At 39.0% G+C, this 12,319-nt stretch overlaps 1 protein-coding gene across 1 annotated transcript in view; it reads left to right on the top strand.

Moving 5' to 3' along the window:
* LOC108436286 (metabotropic glutamate receptor 4) overlaps positions 1 to 12,319 on the top strand; it is a 214,149-nt gene that overhangs the window by 192,257 nt on the left and 9,573 nt on the right. Inside the window, exons 8-9 of the mRNA XM_037535159.1 lie at positions 703 to 839; positions 1,016 to 1,951. Coding sequence (XP_037391056.1) covers positions 703 to 839; positions 1,016 to 1,951 — 1,073 coding nt within the window. The remainder of the gene's footprint in view (positions 1 to 702; positions 840 to 1,015; positions 1,952 to 12,319) is intronic.

Genomic DNA, 12,319 nt, shown 5'->3' with positions numbered 1-12,319 from the left:
TTTCAACATCATGATATGAGTGTGGGGTCTAGGGTGATTGTAAGAGCACCGTACAAATATTCTAGTTGAAAACACTCACCTCCATGATACAGTCCCTTAGGGTACCATAGTGATATTTTCACTTGTAGTTGCTGAGCATCTTCTGATAATGATAGAACTGATAAATTAGGTTGAGAAAGCATGGCTTGTAATACACTTATGTGATTATGAATTCCCAAGGTATAAATCTCTGCAGTTATGTACTTCAGTGTTTGAAGTGTTATTTGAATAAATATTCCTCCCTCACAGAATCCCAGTAATCCTTCACGTCTGGGTGTATGTTTTTGTGTTGCGCAGCACTGCCGTCATACCATGGCTGAGGAATATTTTCAGCCTTTAATCCAGCCAGGCTGACTCATCATGTTGTGGATTAGGCATCATGAATCTTCCAGCCACAGCACAAAGCAAGTGGATATTCATCAACACAAATCCACCCTTTCTGATCAGCACCTCTGCTTCTCAGTGAGAAAGCCCTGCCTGGACTGGATTTTGGAATAGTAAAGTAGATCTGGCGGAAAACACAATTTCTGAGGCTGTTGTTCTGACGACTGCAAGGGCCTTGAAATCATGGCCAAATGCTTTGAAAACAGCTAGAAGATTGTGAAAGTTCAAACTTTTTTGTCTAATTTTGTCTAATTGCACCTTCTTTGCTTCTGTCATTAGTCACAGCTGGCAATCCAGTGCAGTTCAATGAGAATGGAGATGCCCCGGGCCGTTATGATATCTTCCAATACCAGCTAGCTAACCAAACGGCTGAGTACAAAATCATTGGCAGCTGGACTGATAAGCTCAACCTCAACGTAAGTCCTTAACTTTTGTGTATCCATATCTGAGCCTAAAGCAGTGATTAATGATTAAACACTGGCCTCTAAAGGCCAGTTTTCACATTGTATCAGATCTATTCAGAGGTCATTTTGCAGTGTATTATATGTGTGTCTGTATAAGATGTTTAAAATAATGGTTGATGGTGTCCTAGATGTCGATGGTGCAGTGGCCAGGCGGTGTACAGCAGGTGCCCTCCTCCACCTGCAGCCAACCATGCAAGCCAGGCTGGCGCAAGAAGATTGTGAAGGGCATCCCTTGTTGCTGGCACTGTGAGCGCTGCGATGGCTACCAGTACCAGGCCGACGCGTTCACCTGCAAGACGTGCCGCTTTGACAAGCGGCCCAACAAGAACCACACGGACTGCTTGTTAATCCCCATCATCCAGCTGGAGTGGAGCTCACCTTGGGCAGTCATACAGGTCCTCATCGCTGTCCTTGGCATAATGGCCACCTTATTTGTGGTGGTCACCTTCATACGTTACAATGACACCCCGATCGTAAAAGCATGTGGAAGGGAACTGAGTTATGTCCTGTTGACAGGTATCTTTCTGTGCTATGCCACCACTTTCCTGATGATTGCCACTCCTAGTGTCGGGGTTTGTTCATTCCGTCGCATATTCCTTGGCCTTGGAATGAGTATAAGCTACGCTGCATTGCTAACCAAAACAAACCGTATTTACCGTATTTTCGAGCAGGGACAGGTGTCAGTGAGTGCCCCGAGGTTCATCAGTCCAGCTTCCCAGTTGGTGATCACTTTTATCCTGATCTCAGTTCAGCTTGTAGGGGTGTGTATTTGGTTCGTGGTGGACCCTCCGCAAGCCATTATTGACTATGAGGACCAGCGCATGTCTAACCCTGAGCTAGCACGGGGTGTACGCAAGTGTGACATCTCAGACTTGTCGCTCATTTGCTTGCTGGGGTACAGCATGCTGCTGATGGTCACATGCACCATCTATGCCATAAAAACGCGCAGGGTGCCAGAAACCTTCAATGAGGCAAAGCCCATCGGCTTCACCATGTACACCACCTGCATCATCTGGCTGGCCTTCATCACTATCTTCTTCGGTACCTCACAGTCACTGGAAAAGGTAAGATAAACTGGTGAAACTTGCTGGAATAACTGCATTTTTTATCCAGTCTCATCCAAGAGTGCCAATAAATATTTAGACTTCAAGCAGAAAACATCAACCAAATGATAAAAATTAATTTGAGACCTAATAGAACAGTGCAACAACAGATATATTAAATGAGTGAGGTTTTCATGACATTTAATTAGCATAAAGACAGAATGGACTGGTGTCATTTTGCCCACATAAGAGCAGACTGCAGACTCTGAAAAACATTAGGTTTTATTTCTTCTCCACCTAACATTATGCCTTCAGGGATGAAAGAGCCTTTGCAGTAGTGAAGAGATTTCTTTAGATAGAATAATTCATTGACAAGCATAACAAAATAACAAATGCTGTTAAAACGCTGCCCATAGGAAACCCTGTAAAGCACAATTTTGTCCCCAGCTCTCACACACTCCAGTTTCCTTGCTCTGCTCTACTAATTTCAATTAGCAGGCCTCAGTCCTTCTGTTTCTGAAGCTGAAGATAACAGCTTTCTCTCCCTTCTTCATTTTCATGTGATTTAATTAGAGTCATCCTTAGAAGAATGACACAAGCTAGTAATAGAGGATTTTAAGCCTACTTGCATTAATGCTTGCTTAAATGTCAGAGCAGTATTTCAGTAACTATGACTGTGGCTATGAAATTACTAAATAATACATTACTAAATAATACAATAATCAATGATACAATGGCACACAGAATAGTAAGATGGTGGCTTGCTACACTGTTTGGCCAATAGTACCCTGACACCCTTTGTAATTAGTGCATTTAGCTGCTTTAGGTTCACCTATTGCTGATATAGGTGTCTAGTTGTGAACACATTACTTGTATAATCTCCATAGAAAAGAACAGGATGCTCTGGAGTGGCTGCACACGAGTTCATCATGCTCAGTGATATTTATTGGCTAGAGAGGTATTAGTCACCCAGCACTGGGCTGTGGAGCAGTGGAACTGTGTTCTCTGGAGTGATGGAGCTCCGTCCAGTGCCTTCGGGATGAGTTAGAGTGGCAGTTGTGATCCAGAACTAATCATCCAACATACGAACCTGACCTCACTAATGCTCTTGTGGCTGAATGCAATCAGATCCCCACAGCAATGTTCCAACATCTAGTGTAAAGCCTTCCTAGAAGAGTAGAGGCTGTTACAGCAGCAAACTGCAACAAAACCCCCTTAATACATTTGAGTTCAGAAGCGTTAGATAAGCAGATGTCTGCAAACTTTTGGACATATATGTGTTTCATCTGTCTGTACCTTGAATTTCTTCCAATTTGCTTTTGTTTGATTTACCTTTTCTTGTCTCACTTTGTAATGGATCAGCCTATAGCAAAAAACAATACCAAACCAAAAACAACAAAGAAAAACAGAACATTATGTGACAAATTCTTACCACAACAAACAACACTTTCTGATGAGAATTAACATATCAAAACAATGCCTCACAATAGCAAACTGACAAGCTCAAAAAACACAGGGAGTCAGTCATGACATGTCCTTTTAGAGCAATTAAACGCCTCACTTCCTCCCAGCTCTTGATTTACTTTATCTGTCTACCTGCTCGCTCATCGCCCGTTTACTGCCAGACGTCTTATCAGCACTCCGGCTCCCGCACTCATTTAGCTTGTGTCAAAGCGAATGTGATGAATGTCACTGGAAGCATTCGGGATCATATGAATGAAGGCATCGGGTCTTTATAGTTTGTGATCAGCGAGCAAAATACCTGATGGAAAGTGGAGGTTGAACCAACATTTGTCTCGCTTGAAGAGATGTTATACAGTCTGGCAGTCAGGACAAGACTGACTGAGCAGGACGCTGAGGTCCAAGTGCAAGCTGTCCTACTTGCACACACTGCTATTTGTATGCATTCCCACCCTGGAGAATTGCAGGCTGACAGAGTGGTGCTAAATGGTTCACTTGCTGGAGATTTTCCTCCATTGTGTGCTTGACAGAGTAATTATTGTCTGTTTGAGAGCGAGGCCAACAACTCCTATTTACATACAGGTGTGTTTCAGAGCTGGAAGAAGCTTTGAATAACATTCTAGTCTGTCTCTTGACACATGGGCAAAGGTAGCCATTTTCTCTGTGAGTCTGAAACAGTCGCGTTCTCTTATTCTGTGCACTTTACTCATTATTTCTGCATTTCAATACAGCATATTTGCTAGTGAGGACTATAGAGAGGTGGACATGAAATTTGAATTGCAACTAAGTTGAATAATATATCTAATACAGGCCACATTAAAGCAGCTTGGGACCCTGGACTAACTCTATCTTGCGGCTCCTGCCACACCCCTATCAATGCAATACATTATTCATGAAAGAGGAATGCTGATTTTCAAGAGGTGTACATAATGCCATTAAACATGGCCGAGAATGGATATCATGGTATAATGAACATTTCTAATGGTTTTGGTGTACATATATATATATATATATATATATATATAATCACTTTTTTATCTGTGTCAATGTTATGTAAAATAAGGATTTTTAAGTGAAATGTTACAATTAAAATGGTGAACACATTTTATGCTAAATGTAATGTAAGAAAACTGTAAGGGAGTTTTATTTGCTCACATACTAGGCAGCAATACTGAACCTACAAAACACAAAATTGGATTTGTACACAAAGTTAGACAAAAAATACACAAAGTTGGACTTCATTAAAGAGATGCAGTGTCATACCACAGTGCTACAGCGCTGTAAACAGCATGTAAACACAGACACTTACTCCTCTACTCTTAATGAGAGATGCCACACATGGTCAAGTCTCAACATGAACTAGGGATGACTCACAGGGCCAAATACAATTTGCATTAATGGCACTATTTTTTAAACCGCGTTTAATTGAGATCGCGTTAACTTTGACAGCCATAATATATATATATATATATATATATATGTGTGTGTGTGTGTGTGTGTGTGTGTGTGTGTGTGTGTGTGTGTGTGTGTGTGTATGTGTGTGTATATATGGTGTTTGCATGTGTTTTTGCAAAATAAACACATTGTATGCCACTTTTAGTAAAACCAATTTTTGTATGTCAAAAGTGGCTTATTATTGTGGGATGTCCCTTTACTTTAAAATTAGCCCCTTTACTTTAAAATTAGAATTAGAAAAATAAACCTGAAATATTTTTATTGTGCAAAATAGTAAATGCAAAACCGAACAATATATAGATAAGCACATGCGATATATTGCTTTCTCACACTAGTGCCACGGCCCCAGCAAAAGCAGTGCTAAATCATGTGCCATTTCTACAAGACTAAACTTGGCTTCTTATTTAGTAGGTTTTGTTTGAATGTTTCATTCCACCTTAAATTTAGCAGCAGTTTCATTCTGGCTCCTGTACAGGTGCCTGAATATAATATCTGCACCATTCAAGGTGCAACGGGAAATTAAAATAAAAAACTTCATCTTCATTGATTTTCTCAAGTGATTAGTCTCATACAAGCATCCTGTACACTGGTGCCTCTGACCATCAGGATCTGTTGGAATTTGGAAAATATTACATACTCTCAGTACCAGGTGGTCCATGGTTTGTTGCACACTTAAACCCCAAGAATGTTATCTGATGCAGCTGATTGAGTCAGGTGACAATTTGTAGACAGTACAAGAGAACACATAAGTGCTCTAGTTTCCATGATAGGCTAAAACCAATCCAAAAAGATTAGCCATTCCTTTATGCCCACTGGCTCGAAACCATCTCTAGCTCATCTCTAGCATGTGTTGCACTGCTTGTATGTCACGATTTTTTAAATTTTTAATAAATATTACACTCAGAAATTTTGGAACATTTTAATTAACTTGTCACAGTGTGCATATTACTTTATAACAGTATACAGCAGAATTTTTCACTGTATCTTCAGTTTATACCCTGATTACCACAGCTAAGCTAGTGTTATGTTACATTACATTAAGCATATACATTTCTCCATACGGGACCTGCCATATGCAATCCTAATGCCAGTTCAGGGGACCCTCTCTAGGCATTACTGTGCTTTCCTACATGTAGCACAACTTTTTGAGACCTAACTTAACAATTAACAAGTTGCTCATGTGCTGGGCTAGAAAGACACAAAAATATGCTGAGCTTGGGGTCCCCATAAATGATTTTCGGAACGACTGGTTTAATGCTGCTAAGATCAACTTTACTGAAACACATTTGAAACATTCAAAACTTTTAACAGACAAGTGGCATGTTCTTTACTTCAAATGCACTGTAGCAGTTTTAGAATGAATCCTTTTGTAAAGACATGCATATTATTGGAGTAGCATGTTAGACATCTGCCTGTCTAGCTGTTCAACCTAGACCTAGTTAAACAACACCTTGCGTTTCATATATACTTTTACTTCATGTATATGTAGTTTGTCAGAGCAAACATTTCATTTTACTTTTTATACATGAAAATATAAACATGCTTGCATTCATGAGATCCTGCTGGTGTGGGTTTCCTCTTTTCAGTAATTCAAGCAAATGTTCTGCGTTTGGAGAATCAGCTAAACACAGGTTTGTAGACTTGTGTCTACATACTCTGATTCATAGAGAACATAATAGATTTTCCTGACAGTTTTTTTTTTACATACAAAGGCTTATCATTCCATAATTATATGGACTACAGCACAAACTATCTGGCTTATTTAAAAAGTTTGGAACCTGCAGTCCCTGATCATTTAAGAGATTAAAACATGCCCTCTTGTTTAAATTAGCTAGTTAAGGTAAGCAAAATGAACATAGGTTGAAGTTGACTGAATAGCTGTACATATGATTGGAAACAAGTCATAAATGTAACATTGGACAGTGCAAAACAATCTAAATGTTTAGTCATTAACACATACAAAACTACATTTCTAAAAGAAAATCCATCAACAAAAACATTTTTCATTGTTGTTACTACTATTATTTTGTCAGTCATGCTTGCAAGGCACCCAGGTATCCTGGGTCCTGGGCTGCAACCTCTACTGTTCATTAAGTGAATACACCCTGCCATGGCATTATATCAGTGTTCAGGAATGGTAGGTCAAAGTATGCAACATCACTTCGACCCTAATCACTTTGTCAATTTCCATAAGAAAACTCTGATAGTCCATTTGCTTTCTGGGTTAATAATCCTTGACAAAAATCTATCTTTTAAGCTTGAATAAGTCCCTTCAGAATATCCACCAAGTTTAATTTTGTGCCACTCTTCACGTAAAGTGAAGTATTCAAGTCACCTCCTGAACCTTCCGCTTGTGTGATTGACAGAGTTACCATCTAATTTTAGTTTCCTGAATTGGAAGGGAAAGTGGAGCAGTGTGTATGCATTGAGACACTAGGGAAAGAGTCTCTGAGGACTAAACCCGTTTCAGTCCTGTGTTCCCGTTTCAGTTGTCTGCAATCCCTCATTAGACTGCAGCCGTGGTGTCTGCACATATATTGCCTCAGGCAAAGATACTGATGTGAAGTGTTTGTTGTACTCTGTTGTGCTGTGCACTTCAGTCATCGTTTCTGGATCATAAAACTTCATATTTGGACACTAGTGTGGATTTAATAAAAGTTGATCCTTTGCTCTGTTGTCAAATTCTGTTTTTATTAGAATAATCATAGAATTATGTTCACAACTTATTTTTTCATTAATGAGTCACTCATTGACTGAGTGACTAACTGACACCCACTGTTGCGCATGAGCAAACATCATCCAAGATGCAAATTGCAGGTTGTGCTAAATCTTGCCCTAATACCATAACAATATAGATAACTATATATCTATATATATGTGTGGGGCCCCTGGTCATAATTATATAAACTCATTTCCAAAAAAGTGGGGATGCTTTGAAAAATATAAATAAAAACAAAATGCAATGATGTGCAAATCATTTAAATCCTATATTTCATTGCTTCAAAGACATTTCAAATGTTGAAAGTTTGTAGTTTTTTAACAAATATATGCCAGCAACACATTCCAAAAAAGTTAGGATGGGGCAATAAAAGGCTAGTATAATTCTGAAAACCACTGTCTATGAAAACAGTTCAGCTCTGCATCCACAAATGCTAATTAAAACTCTTAAATGCAAAGCATTTATAAATGCCACTGCCTTCTCTGGGCCTAAGCACATTTAAAATGGTCTGAGGTGAAATGGAAAAGTGTCCTGTGGGCCTAAAGACCCCACTCAGCTTGTTATCAGTGCACAGTTCAAAAGCCAGTATTCATGATGGTATAGAGGTGTATTTGTGCACATGGCATGAGTGATGTGCACATCTGTGAAAGCACCATTAATGCCAGAGGTGGATGAAGTACACAAATCATGCACTTGAGTTAAAGTAGAGATTCCCAAGGTAAAATATTACTCCAGTAAAAGTAGAAGTCCTCTCTAGGCCTCAACTTGAGTAAAAGTACAAAATTATTTGGCTTCAAATGTACTTAAGTATCGAAAGTAAAAGTACTAAAAGAGTAATTCTGGCTCTGATGTCCTGTTATCATTTTTATAACAAGACTCACTTCATGAACTCATTGTAGGTGAAAGTCCTCCAGCGTCTCTCTTGGTAAACGAGTCTTTTAATAGAACGTCATTAATTAGTGATGCTGACGTCTATTAAAATGATCATAAGCTCAAAACACTGAAGGTAAGCAGTTTCCATCGGGGAGAACCGAGTGGCTCTGAAATAACTTTTTACACACAAGCAAAGTTTCAGTTTAAGATTACTTTGTAAATTAGTTACAAGTTGAATAATAACTTGCTTTAAACTCAGGATCACGAATAAGTTTTCCTTTACAGTATTGATCTGTAGGTCTCTGCTCATAAACATAAACTAACTGAAACTAATTTACTATAAAATGAAAGTGTTCGTATGAATTCAGAAAAAAAAAGAAATGTGCCAGTAACAACTGCATATGAGTACATAGTTCTAAAACCAAAAGGAATGACAGATTTCTCAAAATGTAGTGGAGGAAGAGATATCTGACTTTTAAATGTAGTGGAGTGAAAGTAAAAAGTCGCCCAAAATGGAAATACTTAAGTAAAGTACAGATACTCGAAAAAACTACTTAAGTACAATAATGAATTACATTTACTTAGTTACTGTCCACTACTGATTAATGCTGACGGATATATTAATGTTTTGGTAACATATGCTGCCATCCAGATGACGTCTTTTTCAGGGAAGGCCTTGCTTATTTCAGCAAGACAATGTCAAACCACATTCTGCATGTATTACAACCACATTGCTCCATATTAATAGAGTTCAGGTGCTAAACTGGCCTGCCTGCTGTTCAGACCTGTCACCCCAAAAACATGACAAAGGAGGACTGTTGAGCAGTTGAAATCCAATATCAAACAAGAATGGGAAAACATTTCACTTTCAAAACTACAGCAGTTGGTCTCTTGTTCAGTTTTTTTTAGAAAAGGTGATGAAACACAGGAGTAAACATGCCCCCATCCCAACTTTTTTGGAATGTGTTGTTGGCATCAAATTCAAAATGGACATATATTTTTCAAAAACCAATAAAATTTCCCAGTTTCAACATTTGCCATGTTGTTTTTGTACTATTTTCGATTAAAAATAGCTTTAACATGATTTGCACTTCATTACATTTTGGTTTTAGGTGTATTTTGCACAGCATCACAACTTTTTTGAAAATGGGGTTGTAAGTATTTATTTTTATTTATAAATAAAACAAAAAAATGTGGCCTGTGCAAAAGTTATGCTTTGGCATATCCTGTACCATATACAGCAGCTTGAAAACTGTCATGCAGCCAATGTCAGTACAACAAAACTCAGCTTATCTAGTCTTGTAATAAGTATAAAATTCAAATGTTAAAAAAATGAAATAACAGGGGGCTCCCCAGAGGCAACTGTAGGCAACCGTTTAGATGTTGGCCTGCCCTCAGGTGACTGCCAGTTCGATCCTAACGATGCTGTCAGTGGAGTCCAAGAGAGTAAAATTTGGGCCATTTCTGTTTGTCCATTCATCATTAAATGTTCACGCAATGTAAAGGGCACCTGTTGTGCTCAAATGATGTAGAAAAATAAAATGTAAAAAATATAGTCACAGTATTCTAATGGATGCATCTCTGGACTACAAGTCAAATTACCGATTAAAAATTACTGACATACTGATTAAAACAAGTAAAAAGTATTGAAAGCTGTACTATTGAATTTATGACCATACTGTAGTATTTAAAAAGCATTCTTTCAATAAATCATGCACACAACTTCCTAGGTGAATTTATGTAGATATAGGGTGAACACCAGTCTAAAATGACTGGTAGAATCTGAGGAGAAGTTGAGTCTATGGCAATAATATTGTATTCACTCCTTGTATCTTAAAATATGTTAGAGTTTTCTGTTTTCGTGGTTGTCATGCTAATTATGTCCTCATGTTTTGTTGACTTGTTTATTTCTCCAGGCCGTAGAGCTCCCAAAGGAAGTGTTCCAACGCTCTGCACTACCTGAGTGTTAAAACACATTGTGAATGTTGTTGAACCACTAGTGTTCTACCTGTAATGTGCATGCAAATTATGGAGTTACACAACATTAACTCAGTTACATAACATGCATACAGTTGTATTTAGTTAGATAAAGTTTTGGATTACATTGTCTGTATTTGTTCACCTATTTTTGGACATCTGGAGTATTTAGCCCACCGGGTTCTCTCATTGGTGTTAACCTTACCTCCCTGCTTGTGCTAGTAGTCTTTTTTGTTGACACTGAGCTCTACAGATCACAGCAGTGGGTCACTAATAGAGAGGAAGTTGGACCTCTTGGCAAATAAACCACTTTTGTTCTTATCAGGTTCACCTAATTAATTGCTACAGCTTTTTTTCTCTCTCTCTGCATGTAGTCGGAACAGAATCAGAGTCACTTAACTTATTTAAACATAATGAATGGAATTCTGCAGGAGCGGTTAGTGAGAAAAGAATGAAAATTTCATTGTGCACACCTCCTTTTTTTAATGAGCAGAGAATCTTCTTGTGCAATACCTTTATTAAAACAAACACCTAAATTCAGTACATTAGTTGGCCTTTCTTTGTATCTGGCCTGTCTTTGTATAAAAGTGATGAAAAGTAGGATATTTGAAATACTTTGTGAACTAATAGTTGATAGCACTATCTGGTAAAAGTGAATTATTTTAAAAGAATGGATGGCAGGTCGCAGAATAATCCAGTTTTCTTTCTTGCACCAAAAATATTCAACTGGCTAAGGCATGTTTCGTGTCCAAATTTTTTGCCACCCTCTCCTCCACCCCTTTGCCATCTATGATTAAAATTTCTAGATCCCCCACTGCTTTGCGCTAATGCTGAAGATATTCAGAGCAGTGTTAGAAGCTGAGAAGGAGGCATCATCTTACTCAGGGTTATACAGCAAACTTCACAGAATAGCATGCATATGAGTGCATTAATATTTCTCTTTACATACAATGTTTATAATCACAAAGCTAAGGGCTAAACTGTCCTGTTTACTCTGAATTATCAGGCTGACTGTCAACAACTAAAAAAATTGGTAACTGACTAATACTGACATTCCTCATAATTCTTCTTTCGGCTGCTCCCTTTAGGGGTCGCCACAGCGGATCATCTGCCTCCATCTTGCCCTATCCACTGCCTCCTCTACTTTCACACCAACCATCTCCATGTCCACCTTCACTACATCCATAAACCTTCTCTGAGGTCTACCTCTTCTCCTTCTACCCGTCAGCTCCATCTCCAACATTCTTTGCCCAATATATCCACTATTCCTCCTCAACACATGTCCAAACCATCTCAACCTGGCCTCTCTGGCTTTATCTCCAAACTGCTCCACCTTCACTGTCCCTCTGATCTGCTCATTTCTAATCTTGTCCGGCCATGTCACTCCCAACGAAAATCTCAGCATCTTCATCTCCGCCACCTCCAGCTCAGCCTCCTGTCTTTTAGACAGAGCCAGTTTTTAGTCTCCAAACCACACATCATAGCAGGAAGCACTACTGTCTTGTAAACCTTCCCTTTCACTCTTGCTGCTATCCTTCTGTCACACATCAGCCCTGACATCCGTCTCCACCCACTCCATCCTGCCTGCACCCTCTTCCTCACCTCTTTTCTACACTGTCCATTGCTCTGAATGGTTGACCCAAGATATTTGAAGTCATCCTCCTTTACGACCTCTACTCCTTGCATCTTCACCTTTCCACCTGCCTCCCTCTCATTCACACACATGTATTCCGTTTTGTCTCTACTGACCTTCATTCCTCTCCTCTCCAATGCAAACCTCCACCTCTCCAGATTCTCTTCCACCTGCTCTCTACTCTAACCCCAGATTACAATGTCATCTGCAAACATCATGGTCCATGGAGCCTCCTGCCTGACCTCATCTGTCATCCTGTCCATCACCATTG

This window comes from Pygocentrus nattereri, chromosome 26, assembly GCF_015220715.1.
Source record: "Pygocentrus nattereri isolate fPygNat1 chromosome 26, fPygNat1.pri, whole genome shotgun sequence".
Classification (NCBI taxonomy): domain Eukaryota; kingdom Metazoa; phylum Chordata; class Actinopteri; order Characiformes; family Serrasalmidae; genus Pygocentrus; species Pygocentrus nattereri.
The sequence above is the reverse complement of the archived record's forward strand: the minus strand, read 5'-3'. Positions and strand labels throughout refer to the sequence as shown.